Below are 18,786 nucleotides of genomic sequence, written 5' to 3'. Positions count from 1 at the left end.
CAGTTCTGCACCATATTGAACAGGTCTGTGGGGTTTTATTTATCTTTGCAGAGTGATGACCTAATCTGGATCTGACGCCTGATAGATGAAATCTAATCAATCCAATCAACTCTGAGGGAAGATAATGCATTTACATAAATTACTTATGTGAGGAATCGCATGTAATTGTGTGTCTTATTCTTAATCCACACCAGATCTGTCATGTGACTCAACAAACTCTCTCTAGTTAACAATAAACGAGGCCTAATCAGTGTTAATTTAAGAATCATTTTTGAATCATTAATTAAAGAGTGATCCTTGTTTTTTTAGGAATAGTTTAAAAATGACTCAATATCTGACAGGAAATCTAAAAAACAATCTGTTATAATCAAACTAGAGGACTAGCAACCGGACTGACCAGTGGACCCGTTGATGAACTAACACCGAATAAGTCTCTCGACTAATAAGCTGAATCGTAAAGGTCAGGGGTTTAAACAAAGCTCTGACTTAATGGTTTCTGACGTCGTGGAGGAAAACAACACCAATGGAAAGCCACCACTCACGGAGCTGTGTCACTATCATTTATTCATCGCTGAGACATTTCCTCAGCGATGAAATGTCTCAGCCCTCTCCTTCTTCTCAATTGTTGTGCTGAGATAAAAACAACGCAAACACGCCGCAGTCGTCTTTATCCGCGCTGCTTTCCTGCTCCAGCACCCGCAGCTCGGTCAACTTGGATTTGGRTGAAGCTGTGWGTGTGTGTGWGTGYRTGTSTGTGTGTGTGTGTGTGTGTGTGTGTGTGTGTGTGTGTGTGTGTGTGYGTGTGTGTGCGTGTGTGTGAGTGTGTGTGCACGCCCGAGTCGTGCCTCACCTGCAGGTTAGTCATCTGGAAACGGTAATTGTGATTGGCAGCCGTCGGCGCCGAGATAATGAGGAGCCGCCGCTTCTCGTAGAATTGGTCCAGCAGCGCCGCGGCCGAACGCACCCCCACATTTATGTTCATGGCTGCGATGACATCGGACGCAAAATTAAGTCAGTATATGAAGGAGAGTACATGAAGGTGAAGATTTATTACCACACAGTGTCAGAGTGAGGCGTTGCATAATTAAGGCCGACGATGAGGAGCTTCTTCCTGCCTCACAGACGAGCGAGAAACAGAATGAACTCGCTATGGATTTTTTTTTAATCGATGGACTGCTATTTTCTCCTCCACCGAGCCTCCAAATCCATACAGAAACCGCAATATCAGAAATGACTGACACGTAAAAAAAGAAAAATGCTGAATCTGGATCCAGGACTTCTCCAAATTAGCTCTTGAACTATTCCTTTATTAGTCCTACCAAATAAATAACCGCACACAATGCGACGGTTCACTTATTTGGTCACTAAATATCATTTTGAATGGGCGTACACCTTGAGATCTGTAAGCAAAACTTTAACCCCTTAACCCTCACTTCTGGGAAATACAATGGAAAAGCTGCACAATTTGCCCCTGCAGCATACGTACAGCTTCATGCACATTCGAGTGCATGAAGAGCATTTTTAATTTATTACAAAGAATATCAAATGAACTTGTAAAAAGGTATTTTAAAGAGGAATACTAGGAGTACATTAATTATCTTACATAATCCAATTTTTAGCTCGGTTCCTATGTTCTGTTTCAAATTTCTAAACTGTCCCACATTTAGTTTTCTGGATTTTTCAAGCAGAATTGTGGACAAATTAATACACTATTTTTAGGATGATTGCGTTTGAACTTAAAGACTCGGGGATTCTTGTAGCTCTTTCAAATGTGCTCTGCTTGTAGACTGTTTGTTTTGAGGTCTGTTTACTCCAGTTGTCTTCCTGAAGGCTCCAGACAGATCCCAAATTTATCCTCAATGGCAAAATGCATGTTTACTTATATTTTATAGAATATAAAATTGGTATTTTCTTATCTTTTGTTTATTTAGCTTTTCTTACACTTTTCAGTCAAGTTAAAATTTATATTAAATATCCACATATACAAATACGTCACAAAAACGGAATCTATTACTTTTTATAGCATGTTAGGTTTGGAGTTTACTTCCATGTCCCATTTTTAACCCAAAGCTTTTAGTTTGACTAAATGTTTGTAACCTCGATGACTACTTAACACATGCAAGAAGAGATATAGTAATACACTCGGCTTAAATTTAAAACGGCTTTGGTTGTTTGCGTGTTGAGCGGTACATACGTGCACACGTTGTGTCTAAACCAGACCAGGAGAGTCCAGACTGACACACTCTGGCGGCGCTGCCCTGCAGCTCGAAGCCGCCGGTGCAGGAGAAGTGACAAGTAGCGCCGTAGTTGTCTCCGTCACTGTCGCACTTCATGTAGCCGTTGTCTGGAGGGAACAGGGGGCTGCAGCGACGTACTGTGCAAAGACGGGAACACGGAAGAAAAGCAGCAGCCAGGATTAAACAGGTTGGCAATTAAAAAATAACATTTTGCATCCAAAAACAGTATTTGTGTTTTTTTTACACAAAACACAAATACTGAGAATTTAGACTTTTTTTCTAATAATTCAAACATATAAATTGAATATTATTCATATACACTGAAACGATAACAGCAAATTAGTCTGCAGTGACAGTTTTTTAAATAAGCAGTCACGGGTATTTAGTTTCTGTAAGACTTTGAACTGAATCTATGAAACTAACACATTTATCATTTTTCAAGTCAAAACAGTGACTTGATAAATTAATGATACGTGAATGTTCTGCATAAAGAACAAAATATATATTGAAATGTATCAATTTCTATAAATATTTAATCTTATATAAATACTTGTATATATGTAATAAAAAAACTCTCATTAAAACCATAAAAATGGTCATTATTTCACAAAATGTAATTTTTCCCATAAGATGAAGTATTTGTTTCTGCCTTTTTGTCTTATTTGGTGCACTGACTGACATTTCATGGACATTGAAAAATAAAGTAAATACTTTTTTACAGTGGAGTAGGTTGGTTTGAGTAGCTTGATTTCCTTAACATTTTAAATAATCTTCATTAAAAATCAGCTTTTTGTGTCCTCTCAGCTTATTGTAGTTTGTTATCAACATTAGCTTCATGGTCAGACATAAAAGCTCAAATATAGATCTGTGCATTTTTCTGTAAGTACATAAAAAAGCAGCTCTGTTCAAGCTGCTGTCTCAGGCTCACCTCGCACTCTGATGGTGAAGCGGCAGGACCCTTTGTTCCCGGCCCGGTCAAACACGCTGTAGGACATCTTATGAAGGCCTTCTGGGAAGTCGGATTTCGGTGGTTTCCCTTTCAGGGTCACACTGCAAAGCCCATGCTGAGTTTTAATCTTATACTCTGATCTCTGACCAGTTTATAAACAGGATTTAAGCTGAGTCTGAAGAGAAAAGGTCTTAAAGGAATCAAAGGGTTACGTCCGGACTGACTCTGTGAGGATGCCGTCTGCAGTGTCGACGCCCTCAGGTGTGTCCCAAGTCACCCTCGCCGTCAGTTTTCCTGGTTCTGCCCACTTATCCTTGACATTGGGACACTTGATTTTCGGGGGATCAATATCTACAAACAGATAAGAAAGAGGTCTATATCTAATCCTTATTTCATCCACATGAGCGTGCATGGTTCACCAATAATGGTAGGCAGCACAAAGTAAAAAAATAACCCGACAGAATTTGGCCTTCTGCCTTATGCACATAAATGTCACTTGTGATAAACAAAAGTGTTCAGTTTGATCACATTTTGTCAAGTGTCAACCACTAACTTCAATTTTATGTAGTAAAAGTAATAATAAAAACAATAGAGACACGCTTAATGTCTTTTGTCCATCTGGAAGTGTCTCCAACTTTGCGTGTATAGAAATAGAAATTCTTGCCTATGTCTGTTGGCAAAACAGCTGAGGCTCAGTTACACTGAATTGACAGCATCTGTGAATCTTTCTTGTCAGAAATTATAATTTGGATGTAGGCCAAGACTTTGACTTGACCATTTTAACTCATGGTTACGCATTGATCTAAACTAATTTATTATAGTTTACTCTTGGCGGTATTCAGAGTCTTTGCTCTGTTGATGTTAGGGTTAACGCTAACGCTAGCCCTGTCAGAGCTAACAGAGTTTCTTCCAGCGTTTGCCTGTTTTTATTCACCATATCTCATCAGCTCTAAGTACTACCTTTGTCCTGTCTAAATAAAAACAAACCATCTCCACAGCATGATGCTGCCAGCACCAGGTCATGACTTTCCTCTAACCACATTTCTATAAAGACCAGACGTCTTGGTAGTTTTGCAGTTGTAGAACCCCGTTTACATTTCCTCGTGTTTCATAGCTTTGTTCTACTTTATGTTGGTTTGTCACATAAAATCCCAATAAAAGTTCTAAAATATAGAAACTCACTATTTAGTTGAATAAATAAAAATTTGCGTGTTTGTAGATGGTTTGCACTTTTATGCTCTCTCTCTCTCTGTGTCCCCAAGGGTTCATCTTATTTGCTCCAGCGTGATTCCACACTCTGAAATATTCATGTTCTGCTAAATGCTAAATGCAGATACAGATTTGACTGGGTGAGTGTGAATTCTCATTCGTCTCATTTGTCCTTGTGCTGGAGCAAAAACTCCGGGGCGGTTTGTCGCGTTAAACAAACATGATCATCCAGGGAAATGTTGGCAAAATCAGAAACATGTCAAAAGAACATTCCAGTGTAACACAAAAGCAATGAATCATATGGTGAAAACAGGGATGTTTCTAAGTGTCCTTGTAGAAAAAGAAGTAGAAAACTCATTGTTAAATCTTCAAAGCACTCTCAGCACATGCTGGCTGTAGTGCAGTCTGTACACGCATCAAAAAAAAAAAAAAAAAAAAAAACACTGACTGCAGTTGCAAACCCATTCTTTCATTGACGTGTTCATCAAAACGTAGCTCCTTCATCTCTCACTCATTTTCATCTCTGACTCTGTGCAAGAAGTGAAAATAGTGTAATTTTCCAGTGAATGGAAAAGAAAAGCGCTGCCTGCCTGTTTCGGTTCGTCTGTGAAAGATGTCTGTTCGTGTCTAGAGGTCTGCTTTCTTCCAAGCATCAATCAGAAAATCAGGGAAAAAAAAAAAAAAAGCTCTGGAACTGACGAGGCGTTTCAAGGAAAACCTGTGAAATCTTGTAGAAATCCTCTGGCCACGCTTGAAGCAGCAAATTTATCAAATACAATCATAGTCTTACCGATGCATGTGGGGACTCCAGCGCTCCACACCTTGTTGTACTGGCAGACGGATGTTTTCTGGCCTTTCATGGAATATCCAGCAGAACAGAAGAACTCGCAGCGAGAGTTGTAGTAGGAGCCGTCCGAGCATTTGTAGCCTCCGTTAGCCAGCATATTGAGCTTTGGGCAGCGGATCTCTGTGAGCAAAATGATAAAAGCCCAAGATAAAGACGCTCTACAGGACTGTGTGTGTATTTTTCTGACATGTCTGGTAGAATTCAGTAAACTAGAACGTTACTGAAAAGTCCATTTATTTCTCGCACAATCAGTCAGACTAAAAAATGCAACTGGGTGGGGAGAAGAAAGAAAAACACATCTATTGAGACATGAAAACTGCTTTCACAGAGTGCTGTCTTCCAGACAACAACTGCTTCCTGCTGTCTTCATGATGGACGGCTTGTCGCTGAATGATGTTTCCCATAGCAAATATTAAATTGCACAAAACTGTCTGTCCTCTCGTACTACCAGCATGTATACAAGCTGAAGGCAGGCTCTCTGGAGATCCAGAACATGTCAGAGCAGAAATGCCTTGGAGATGATGATGATGATGATGATGATGATGATGATAAAGCAGGGTATTACCGTTTTAAAGGTCACCAGTCAATAGGGATTTTCTTTTGTTGTTACGTTTCTCTTAGATTGCTGCCTTGGAAGCTTAATATCCAGCTTGTGTTGATATATTTGTTATCTAAAAAAACTGATAATATGACACACATAAGCCATTTAGGACTTCAGAGTTCATGTAAACACTTACTCATCTTCATTTTGGGCCACATCTACATCATGTTGTAACAGAATGAACTGAGAAAACTCAAATAGCCGTGTCTGCATTCGTTAAGTTCTTTCTAGAAGTAAATAATATTGAACATTTCACCACATGGATCATTACCTCACGATTGTTTTTGTCATTTTTTTTTTTTGGTGAAGCTAGAAATATTAGAAGTTAGAAATATTTGCAAGACATTTTGCGATATTTGTGATTATGTCTGGCAGTAAATGTGACTTTCTTCTACTCGCCATATGGATCACAGATTATCTTCCCATCAAGTAGGCTAAGGCAGCGGTGTAGTAGAAGTAAGAAATACTGCCCCCTATATGTGGGAGTAAGCAGTCACTTAGACTTGATGTTTTTGACCATTTTTGTGGAAAACCCGCAATTGTGGATTAGCGTGAAAATGTGTGGGGATCTGTTAACTTTGAGTGAATTTCCATTGTCACAGAAACTGAAAAAACTGGAGCCAGTAAAAGGATAAAAAATTTTTTTTTGATTAGATTGGTAAAATAATATGTAAGCACACAACTGTTATCTTGAAGCTCCTATTTACTATGTATTATTTCACATAAAAAGCTGCAGTGGACCAAATTTGAGTTTCACACATGTGCCTTAAATGCAATTTTTTTTGTAATTTTGGAAAAAAAATAAAAATAAATTAGGAATATTGCTAGCACTAATTATGCTGCAGCCTTTGGCACCACAGACCAATAATCTATATTCTTTTGCTAAAGAGAGTCTGTCATGCCCTCAGAGTCACACATATTTTCTGTGCATCTCTTTACCAGTCAATATTGCCGCGAACGAGAGTAAAGCCTGTTTTCTGCACTCTGCGGACAAACATGCCCTCTGCCATGATAAAAGTAAGCCGAACTCAACACTCACAAAGTCTAACATCAATAAACTCTGCATCTGTACAAACAAGCCGAATTGATGCAGCAACCTTATCATCAGGCAAATAAATGATTGACTGTTTTGATCACCATCTGGTTTAACGTTAATCTTTTATAATGCCATAAAGTTAAAGCCTGAACAGACAGGGTAAATTTTAAAGCATAACTGGAGAAACTGTAACCTGCAGCATGTACCCAGCAGGAGAAACGATCACACCCGCTGTGTCTGTCTCCAGTTTTCACCCTGCTTCATTATCAGTCATCAATTTGCTGCTCCGCTTGAGAAACATGCGCCATGACAACAACAACATGGGAAAAGGTTCGTTTGTGAAAGTCTCACACTCGGGGATGTGTGATTTGGCAGCATGTTATCTGCGACAGTAGACTTTAAAAAGCTGGCGTTCACACATACACGGTGATATTTGTTCCACTGGGATCATCTGAAATAACACTGGGTGGGCTGGCCTTCAGACGCAGCCAACAGCGATGAGTTGTTTTAGTTCGTTTTGGTTATTTTTAAAGTTTGCCTGGAGAATTACATGCTTTTTGAACATGATTAAGTCAGAAAGGAGCGCACACACAAAAAAAATACCTAAAGCTTCTCAAATTTCTACTGAAAAAACTCAGAAGTCAAAGATGAACTAATTCTAAAGGTGAAACACTTGAGAGCAAAATCTGCTGCACAGAAGAGGCTTTACTTTCCCACAGGTGATGTGCAAAACCAAGGAGTTTCCCTGGAGAAAATGAATTTCTGAACAGACACATTCTGAGTTTCCTCTGCATTCCCAAAAAACCTTTAATTTCAAATACGTTTCAGAACTTAAGAACAGTATTGCTACCTCCTAGTAGAAGCACAGACTATCACAACACATGCAAATAAAAATGTAAAGGTCATCATTTACTGTGATGTTCGAATCTGAGGATCCAGTCACATCATTTATGACATTATTTTGCAAATTAGTGACATTATTACTTTAATTGTGAGCTACTTCACAACCAAAACTGTGGTTGTGATCCATGATTGGCAGATTACACACTGAAAAATTATATTTTGTTCTTCTAATTTATTAAATGCATAAAACCAAAACAAAAAACCCCCCATGTTTTTCAGTCTATAAAAGTCAATAAACAGCATGGACTCTGATGCTTTGTCACAATCACATACAGATTAGGGAATTTAAATTCACCCATCCACCAAAGAAGCACCTTTTTTTCCCCTTTTATGTGCTATAGAAAGTTGAATAATGTTATTTAATGTTAGATGTTTAAAACAAAAAACATCAAAAATATGCACTTCAGTTCTTAAAGAAAATCACAAATCAGTCTAAGGTTTTCTTTGCTCACATATTCACTGCTTAGTCATTCTGACTTAAAGGAGCTCTGTCTTTTAAAGGTCTCGTTTCTATAAATTCATTTTAACTTTTATTGTTTCCTGGTATCCTCAGTAACCCGAGTTTCCAGATTACCTCACCACCTGTTACTCATCTCTCGCTTACCTCCTCTCACCTAATCATTTCTCCCAGTAAAAATAGCCCCTGTTAGTCATTCAGTTTGTCGGATCCTCAACCATTTTCTCTGGCTGTTTTAGACTTTTAATTTTTACGTTTGATCTGCTGGACTTTCTGCTCCCGCAGCAGAAAGATTATTGGATCAATCATGACACAGACATGATTATTGGGTTGATAATAATTACTGTCAGGAGAGGTGAATATCCACTATAGTGATGACTTTGTCTCTAAGGGAGAGTCCATGCTCCCTGTGTGAGCAGCGCATTCATGAGGTTGATTGACAGTGCTAAGATCTTCCTCCTGGCTCTGATTGGTTGTTTCTGACTGGGAGCGGTGCATTTTTTCCACATTTTATCTGTCTAGTGTTATACTGAGATGAAACAGTGACAGTTTTAATAAAAATGTAAAAAGAAGAAATTTAAAACACTGTTTTTATTAGTTGCATACTGCAGCTTTAAGACAGAGAAGGACCGGGGTGGTTTACCTTATTTTGGTCAATATAATCTCCACCTCAGTAAGGTGGAGGAGTTTGAGTATCCTTATAATCCTGGGAGTTTTTCCTCCTAGTTGTTTAGATAATTGCAAATTAACCCGAGCGGAGGAGTTAGGCTATTGAAAAACAAAGTCAGGAGAAACTGGAAATGAGGTAAAATGGCTTGAAAAGTTTGGTTGCTTTTTTCTTATCACCTTAATTTCATGGACTGCCTGGTGGTCCGGTCTTTGATTCTGGGGTTCGCCCACTGAGCTCAGCCCAAAAGGATGAGAGCTGACTTACTCCACATAGACCCAGCATCTGCTGGGAGCTGCATCAAGGGTGGTAGAGAAGGGCGGCGGTCAGTTTTCTCTTTTGTGTTTTGAAGAGGATTTATTTGCTTTAATTGTACTGTACATGGGAGGTCCAAATTACAGAACATCTTGTGAATGCATGAATTATGTAATCTGCAATGCTCAACATTTAAAGGTTTTTGGGTTTTTTTGCTGTACCTACAACTTATTACTAGAGGAGTGTTTTACAAACTAGCAAAAGAGGTGCTGCAAAAAAACAAACAAAAAAAACCCCATAGTTTTGTGGAAAATTATGATCGAAATTAGCAAACAGTGATGGCCGTATAGCAAGGAGAGAGATTAGAGCTAGATTATCTGAAGGGATACAATTGTCAACAATTAGTAATAAATATAAAAGGCCTTCCTTTAATGACTTCAAGCCGTCTGCACAGGACATCACTAGTTGGTCAAACTCCTGTCCTGGAAAATAAAACTTTGGTTTGCTTACTTGGAAAAATGAGCTAATAATGAAGGTTTCTGAGCAAGTGTTTTTCTTATGGAACTGATAACGGAGGTTTCAGCGAAGATGTTTTTCTTCTTTGTCCAACCGAAACGCCTTTGAACCGGTTTTGATTTAGGGACAGAGGTACCAATTAACCAGAGATGAGAGAAACTGAGAGAAACTCCCTACATGAGAGACGGGTGGAAGGCACCACTGTGTACATGACTGAAAGATATGTAAGCTGAATTGTATGTTTAAAGTTTCAATTCTTCTCTGTTACTTTTCTTTTCTCACACGCTGATCTCTGATACTTAGTCTGATTTTCTCAATAAAGACTCTGATCGAGTCGGTGTTTCGTTCTCTCCCAAAACGAGAAAGATTTTTCCTAAACACTCCTCTTTTCTAATCTTGGGACACTTTCTTTCAACTTCTTTCACTTTTAGGTGATTGCAGAGAGTTTTTCAGTCATCATTTTGTCAATAATTACTTAAAAAGAGGTTTTCTGGGTATAGAGCAGAGCATTAAGCCAACCATTTTAACAGTGTATTGTTTCTAGTTTCAAGAATTTGCTTCGTATTTTATCCTGTGTGGTGGCTGATTTTCTGTCATGGCAGGTGGCTGAGCTGCAGAGTGAGTCCTTCACCTGGATCTGTTTGTCTTGGAGAGACATTTGCTCCTGATTAGGCGCTAAATAAACTGAACTGAAATGTTTAAAACATTCCTGCAGCAAACATTCCTGAGATAATGACGCTTTCTTCGGCGTTCGCTCTCTTCTAAACCCTCCAAGTTTACAACTAACATAACGTTTCCCATCAGAGCCGTAAAAACGTAACCATGTACCATCTGACCTGGAATTGTTTCTGGAATTGTTTCTTCACTGCCCTGAGATGACTTCATCAACTTCATTTTAAAAAAGATCAAAATGTGTGTGCAGACGTTGGCTCTCACCCCGACAAGCGTAGTTGGAGGACCAGTGCTTGCTGGCCATGCACACCACCTCCGTATTCTGGGATTCGTAACCCCTTTTGCAGCGGATTTTACACCTCGTCCCCATCACGTTCCTGTAGTGCTCTCCTCTGGGCGTGCGGCAGCTCGAGTCACCGTGCTTCAGCTTAATGGGCGCGCACCACGGGGTTCCTGGGAACAGGAAAAAATAAATAAAAAGATAAAAAGACAGGGCACTGGGTGCATCAAAGCAGGTACATGACTTGGCCTTTCAGCTGGAGAAGCTCAATAGGAAGCACTTACCTGCAGGCTGTGAAAGCTTAGAAAGAGTTTCTTTACCAAAGGAAAAGCAAAAAAGAGGAAAGCCACCTATCTGCATGAGCACAGGCAGATACGGTGGATTTCTCATTACCTTCTCTGTGACTTCCAATCATCCAAAGTGTCTCGGGAGAGGGATCAGAAGATAGCTTCACCCGAGGAAAAGATTTAATGATGTGTGAAGAGCTCTTACGGCTGTTAGAAAATAGCTGCATAAGTCTCTCTTTGTTAACACCACCGCTGAATTATAGGTATTCACACCTTTTCTACGCGATTTACAGCATTTCAATCTAATAGTTCGGAACTCAAATTAAAGTTGGTTTTTATTGCAGACCACATATTTATCATGAATCGGTGATTTTCATCTCAATTGTGAGACGAAGAGTATACGTTCAAACATCTAATGAGTCTCTTTCTGCTGGTCCATGTCTAGAAAACTGTTTAGAAGAAAAAAAAACTTCTTGTCTGTCGCCAAGATTTGGAGGGTCATGGCTTTTTTATTTCAATACAGGAAAAATAAACGTCTGCAGTTTATTTCCTGCTGGCTCAGGACAAACACACATATCAGCTCAGCTGGAGAGAAGAGAGGAGACAAAAGCTCGGGCTTAAGGCCATTTCTAATAAAAACGACGGTCCAGCCTGCTTTACTCTTACTCTGTGGATATGAGTGGTGATAGTGTTTCCACAGCCACTGAGCAAAAAGAAAACAATATTTAAACTTCAACATGAGGGGAGAGTTTTATTTGGCCCGAATGACCATAACGTCAAATCCAAAGTTTGAATGGCAAAGATGGTGGAAGCAAATGTTCATTTTGAAATAAAATGCTCCTCTTTGAATCCTGTGCTTTATTGTCTCCTAAATGTAACAACTCTTTTTAGCCTTTGTTGCAACAAGCTGTAACCAAAGGTTCGAGATAACTGAGATCAGTGTGGATGGATTTTATTTCAGATACGTTGGAAGGTTTTCAAACACATCGGCCTATTTAAGGTAATGCCACAGCATCTCAGACAAATTTAAGTCTAGACTTTGGCTAGGCCACTCTAAAACCTTGATTTGGACTTTAATATTCAGAAGTCTGTTTGCTGATGTGACTTTAATCACCATCTTGCTGCACTAACCAGTTTTGCGTGAGCCTAAGGTCACAAACTAATGCCTGATTCCCTGCTGGGAATCAGAAGACATGGTTCAATTAAAATACATTTCTTAAAATCAGAAATCAGCCTCAGTCCATCACAGCAGCACCATCTTTGACTATCAGCATGATGTTCTTTTCCATCAGGTTTTTTCTGTTCTTTGTTGTTGGTTTTAACCATGGATGCTGTTTTTGCTCAGTCCTTTCTTCTTGTTGAACTTTATTCACAGACTTTATTAGCTGATATAAGTCAGGCCTGCACTGTTTCAGATGTTGTGGAGGGGTGAGTGAGCCGTTTGACGTAGTTTTATACATCAAGAACTTCTTGGAAGATTCCTCACAGTCCCGTGTTTTCTCCATGTGAGGACAAAGGCTTTCATTGTGTTTGAAAATGCTTTTATAACCCTTTCCAGACTAAAAGATGGCAGTGATTTTGTTTCTAATCTGTCCTGACATTTCACTTGATTAGAGCACGATGCGTTTCTTTTTGACTCTGTGTATGCATGACAGCAGAACCTGCATGCTGTCATGCAGGTTCTGTGTGATTTCCTGATTCTCCTGGTTTGGCAGTGATCAGACATGGGTGTAAATTGAACCAAAAAATCTAATAATCAATTTTTTATTGTTGATCCAGCTTAATGTTGTCATTTTTGCTCATTTGTATGTGTCTTTGAATCTCCTTTTCACTATAGGTTTTAGAAAAATAACTGGGTAGGTATGTTTAAAGAGCACAACCTTTTGTAAAAATAAACAAAAAAATTTACTTGATCTCTGAGGCTCTGCTTATATTTCCACATGTATGCATTTTTTTGTTGTTGTTTTTTTGGAAGAATAGTCACCTTTATATCTACGAGAATACCAGTCCTCGTCGTCTCCGTAACCATAGTGCCCTGACCCTGAAAGTGAAAGAAAAAAAAAGAGAAAGCTACTACAAAGAACTGCTACAAAAAGAGCACAAGATCAGATGTTGAGCAATCCCTTAAAGCTTTTCCCTGGACTCATCAGGGAAATGTCTACTGCTGCTGCTGCTGCAAAGCAGACAAAACAAGCAGAGGAAATTTTGCTCAACTTTCCATTTTAATCAGACTGCAGGGGGGATCTTCTGGACACAAAAGCGCAAAGAGTGAATTTCCAAAAGATCTTGTTTTCTCTAATAAATAAAGATTTTTAGTGAAAATATTTATTCTGAAGCCCCCCTTGCTAGTCCTGATGCAAATGGGAAAAGTTCACACAACTGGAGTTGAAGTTGAAACCAGATGTTGACAGATGCTGTATGAAAGATACATCACCTTTTCTTTTCCTCACTGTCTAATATTAAATCAGAGTGAAAGGTTGTAGGTGAGTTTAAGATGTTCTAAATGCCAGAATCACAAAACATAGTCTATTTATTTTATCACTTTCTTCGAATTCAGAAGTTTTTAGACACTGTAGCAATACTGATGAGCATTTAGAAAAACCCACAAGTATAAGTCACTAGTTGGTTAATTGATAAAATGCCAACTAAGAGACATGGAGCCAACAAATCAAATTTACTGCTTTCTTCAGGAACATCTTGGAAAAAGTGAGCAAAACCTAATTCTTGCAGAAATATCCTGCAGCAAACAAAAATGGCAGAATCACTTTGTTTTGTGAGAGTTTTTTTGTCCTGCAGGAGAAACTGGTCCACTTTGTAAAACAGGTACTATTACGATGGAAGAACGTTAAGTAGAGATACTGAAGTGACATTTCAAGACATCAAGCAGAAAATAATATTTTCCACCAAACTGGTTCCAGTGCTTTACTGGTGCTCTGGCTGCATGTTCTTCAAAACACCTCCAAGTTCTCAGAGGCTTTATTTTGTTTCATTTTTGCTCCAAACAATGACCCAAAAACTTAAATGAGAATAACTCTGATCTTCCTTTAGCTCATTTTAAATCACCCTTCATGCAGGTTAGTATTTTTTACTGGAAGACCAATATTCCAGAAACATTTGTAAGAAGATTGTGAAAATTCTGAAAATTTAGAATGTCCTACAGTTTAAAAGAATATCGCTCAAAATGCAAAAGAAATGAATGCTAACTTCTGAATTTAAATAATGTTACAAATATATCTGAGACTGATTTAATTCATTATTCATTATTCTGGCATTTATCAAATAGAAAGAATTACCGTAATCCTACTTGACCTAAAGAAGGAAGAAATTATTCTGATTTAATATTGGACAATAAGAAAAAAACACTGTGTCTCTTTGCTACGTCAAAGAGACATAGCATATACAAGTAAATGTAAAGCATATACAAGTGTTAGATTTCAACTTCATACCTACCACAGACCGTTCTGAGTCACCTTCAACTGGGAACACAATCACTGAAAGGGAGCAACCGATAAAGACATTTCTCACGGCTGTTCGGCCACTGGAGCACACGTTTGAGAGGCAGCGGTGAAAGATAAGAGTGACAGGAAATGAGAGAGGAAAACTGTTTTCAGAAACAGCGGTTGGAGGGGCAGATGAAGGAAACATGAATAAGAAGATATTGGTACAGAAGGAGTTAAATTAGTGAGGTGGAGTGAAATGTAGAGTGAATATGGTCTCTGTGCTGCAGGACTCATAAGAGAGAAGTGTTCGGCCCCACTCTGCTTCCAGTCAGTGAGCTAATCTGCTTTCCTCCACCCGATTTCATGGCTTTTCTGTAAGTTTACCTGAGACCTCTCTGGGTCAAAATGCAGCCAATCACACAAGTTTGTATTTCCACCCATATTAGGACTTTGCCTTGATCCATTTTAGTAACTGTGCTTGTGCCTAGCTCAGATATTTTCCCTAACTCTAACCAGTACATTTCTAACCCCAACTTTAACCAAAACATAATCCGCACCGTTCACACTGGTGACTTTGGGCTCCATAAGGAGCAGTGGGTCCTCATAGTGTAGTACTTGCTGGAAACATGGGCCTGAAATGCTGTGACAGAAACACTCTCACACACTCTTTCCATGCTTTGAGGTTTTCATCGTGGCATGAACTACATGGTGAAAACCCAGTTACTGAGTCAGACTTGTAGCCGGCTAATGGGGAAACTACTGCAAAGTTTCTGCAACAAGGGAGAAATCCAGTTGTACAGTGGGTGGTGCAGCTGTGTGTTTGTGTGTGTTCGCCATTTAAATGAAAACCACTCAGAGCTGAAAGAGTCCAAACCGGATCTAATAATGATAAACATCAGTCGGTTTATTGTTCTCTAAACTAAACTACCTTCCTACGCTACATTTTCTGTATGCTTTAGTATCAAAACCACATAAAATATACATAAATGGTGTCTGTCAAATATAAATATGTTGTTGACATGAAGTCCTGACACCGAAAACACAATGTCAAAACTAATATTGCATCTATGAACTGATATGCTCCACTTAATACTGTCACTCATTGCTGAACTATACAAAAAAAAAACAAGAATAAATCGTTTTTTTATATATACATATTTTCACTTTGAGTATTTTGCAGCAAAAAATTTGAGAAAGCGAGAACCATCAGTCGGAGCTGGACAGTCATTGGATGAGGAGAATGGCTCATCCTGGAAGGGTTGCAAGTCCAACACATGGAAACACAACCAGTCTCACGCACGTAGACGTGACGTGAACCCATTTTCCTGTTTCCACTCGAGTCCATTCTGCACCGAGTCTTATTGCTATTCGCACTCTCTCCAACAGGTGGCGTGGGTTTGCCTGTGTTTGGTTCTGCGCTGACACAGCAACCAACAAACCATAGATTAAGTCCAGTTGATCCCGTTCCTGCTTGTCCATAAATAGTTTCTACATTCTAATGAATTCAAGGCAAGTACGAGCAATTTGAGACTCCTCTTCATTCGTAGATTGTGAATCTGACAGGATGATGAAGAAGAAATGAGCTGCCAGCATCCGTCTCTCCTACATCAAAGGAGTTGTTAGCGCAGTCTCTGCCAAACCTTTTTAGTGCGCTGGAGCAGAAGGAGCTTTTTTCTCCCCATCCTCCTGAAGTGACCACAGTTAAAATAACAGAGCCCGATTTTCCAATTAGCTGCTCTTGTGGGGCTTTTAATGCGAACCATCAAGCTCTTTAAGACGTTGGAAAGAGTTTGTTCTGGTTACATGTTTAAGCATGTAACCAGAACCAGAAGGTGCCAAATCCAACGTGGTAATTGGTACCTAAATTAGCATGCCGTTTATCCAGTCTTTTTTTTTCCTCCACTAACAATTTGTCAGCCTGGTTTTATAGAGGTGGGGTGAATACTTTTTGCTCCGTCTGCAAAATACTTAGAGCCCATTTTCACACGGATTTGCTTTGTTCCTTAAATGTCTTGTGATACTGAAGGATGGCGCTTGTTCATTATGCTCTTAAGAAACGTGGGAAGTCGTCACAGAACAGCTGTTGTTTTTAATGAGATTCAATTACACACTGTATTTACTAATTACACCAATGAAGTGAATTGATTTGGTTGCACTGGGTTTATTTTTGGAAACAAAGTAAAGAGGGCAGGATGCAAATGCAAAATGTCAGATTTTATTTGTACAAAAATAAATGAAATCAACCCGGTGTCTTTTTCTTCCACTTCATAACAATGCATTTTGTGTTGGTGCATTGAAAAAAACGTCCATTACATGACATGAATTTGTAACATCAATAGTTAATGAGGTGGGAAATTGCAATTGCAGTGCCAGCAACAAAATTACTAAGATGTATGAAGAAGAATTTTTTGTTATTTTTGCTGCTCAATAATAAACAAAACACCAAATATTTTAATAAAAGAAACAAGGTATTTTTTAAAGGTATAACATGTCATGCACTTCAATCATTCTGTGGGTTGATTGTTCTGAATTTTCTTCTATTTTCCTTCATTTCACATCATGAACATGATTCAGTCTTTCTTTAAAGGCTCTTGCTTCACTGAGCCAACTTTTATGATGGATGCTCCAAAGTCTGCCTTTGAGGGTTTGCCTGTCCATATATGTCATGAAAACAGCAAAACTCCATTAACAATATTCCATTGGCTTCTTTGCTGCCCAAACAAACTGCAATAATCATTCAATAATACCTTGGGGTCGCTGAAATTTTTCTTTAAGCATTTTTTGCGGGACAATATACCTAAATGAAGTCAGCATTGCAATACTAGAACTCTGTGCAGGAGCGCAGTTGCAGCGGACTGCAATATTTGCGAGGGTATACTGTGTATTTCAAATGTCATGCAAGCAGATTGTGCATATTTGGCTCGCTGATTGAACTCTCCCTGCCCACAAGGCAAAGAAAGAAAATATGGGTAGATCTTGATTGATTTCCTTATGTATCATTTTTCCTTCCACTTCCCAGCTGTGCACTATTTTTCTGTAGCTCTACCAAGCAGAACCTCCCCCCCCAAAAAAAATAAATGAAAGTTTGAGAAAACATTGTCGTCGTAAAAGAGCAAGAAGCATTTGTTAAGAAAATCTCTACATCCCAGCCTGTGTACTCAGGCGGCCACAAGCTGCTAATGAAAGACATAACTTACCACCAACACAAACCCTGACTGCCCCCTGTAAAATAAACCCCTCATTAATCCAAACACACGTTTACACAAGTACAGAATGGAGTCCCAGCAACCAGATGAGCAGTTTTTAACTCTGTCGGGGTGTCTTCATGTTGCAACCTGTATGATCTGACAGTGGTGGTGGTGAGCTGTTTTCCAACCATCTACAAGTTCATAGCCACTGCTGCTGCTGCTCACGTCCACGCACACACACACACACCCACACACAAACACACACACACACACACACACACGCACACACACACACACACTTAACTCCTTTCATACATGAACTCTGGAGTGACTTCATTTGCTGCAGGCTCCACCATTTGTCTATCTGGAAAGCTTGTATGCTTTCCTATGTTTGATGCATGAATCATGTAATTATGTTTTATGCTTAAATGATAAAAAGATGCTCAGGCGTGACAAAAAGAGATAGGAAAAGCTAATTAGCAGAAGTGCGAGCCGTCTAATTACTGCTGCAGAGAAATGCTAAGACTAATGAGGCTTTCCAAGAGAAAAATACTTGTTCTATAAAAAGTTGCACGAGAATGTATGCGGAAATGTTATTTGTTTTAATTAGAAATCGCTTTCTTACTGTCTCTGATTTAAAAAAAAAAGTGTGAACAGTGGGAATATAAAGGCTGAAAGAGTGGAGCCACAGACCTGAGCTCCACTCAGAAACGTCCCCCAGATGCAAACTGCACTCCCCCCCGCTTTCCACCCCCAGCTTCCACGTAAACACACCCGCGGTTCACCAAACTCAGACCCCCGATCACACGGCCGCAAAAAGCCCCCCACAATCTGTCCAGCTCTGAGCCAAAGCTATACCGGTGCTTCACTTTTTCCCCTCCAGGCAGTGAAGAGATAAGCTAGTGGGTCATTTGTGGATCATTCTTCCTCCCTCTCTATCTTTCTCTCTGTCTCTCTCTCAACGGGGTTTGTGAAACGTTGAGTCAGCTCTTACCTTCATATCCGGAGCAGAGACAGAACTGGACGAGCAGGAGAGCCAGTGGCCACAGCTCCATGTCAGGACGGGCGAGTTTTAACGTGCAGGCAGGAGGAGGACAGCTTGCAAGGAAAACTCTCAGCGCATTCCTGCTTTTTTCCAAAGAGCCCGCCTCTTGCTCCAGAAACAAGGGAGGATTCTCTTTAAAGCAGGCAGGGCATCCACCGGCGTTGAGTCAGGGGCCAGGGGTAAAGACCGGGGGGTCG

At 39.5% G+C, this 18,786-nt stretch overlaps 1 protein-coding gene across 1 annotated transcript; it reads right to left on the bottom strand.

Moving 5' to 3' along the window:
* Positions 1-802: 802 nt before the first annotated feature.
* Positions 803-18,705, bottom strand: srpx (sushi-repeat containing protein X-linked; the record flags this gene model as incomplete). Its single annotated transcript, XM_008435166.2, has 8 exons — positions 18,539-18,705; positions 12,901-12,957; positions 10,614-10,802; positions 5,186-5,362; positions 3,411-3,537; positions 3,166-3,287; positions 2,195-2,374; positions 803-984 (listed from the first exon to the last, which is right to left on the bottom strand). Coding segments are annotated over exons 1-8 (1,095 nt in total), but the record flags the coding sequence as incomplete, so codon positions are not given.
* Positions 18,706-18,786: the final 81 nt, after the last annotated feature.

The sequence above is a fragment of the Poecilia reticulata genome, linkage group LG2 (genome assembly GCF_000633615.1).
Source record: "Poecilia reticulata strain Guanapo linkage group LG2, Guppy_female_1.0+MT, whole genome shotgun sequence".
Lineage (NCBI taxonomy): Eukaryota > Metazoa > Chordata > Actinopteri > Cyprinodontiformes > Poeciliidae > Poecilia > Poecilia reticulata.
This window is presented reverse-complemented; position numbering and strand designations above follow the sequence as displayed.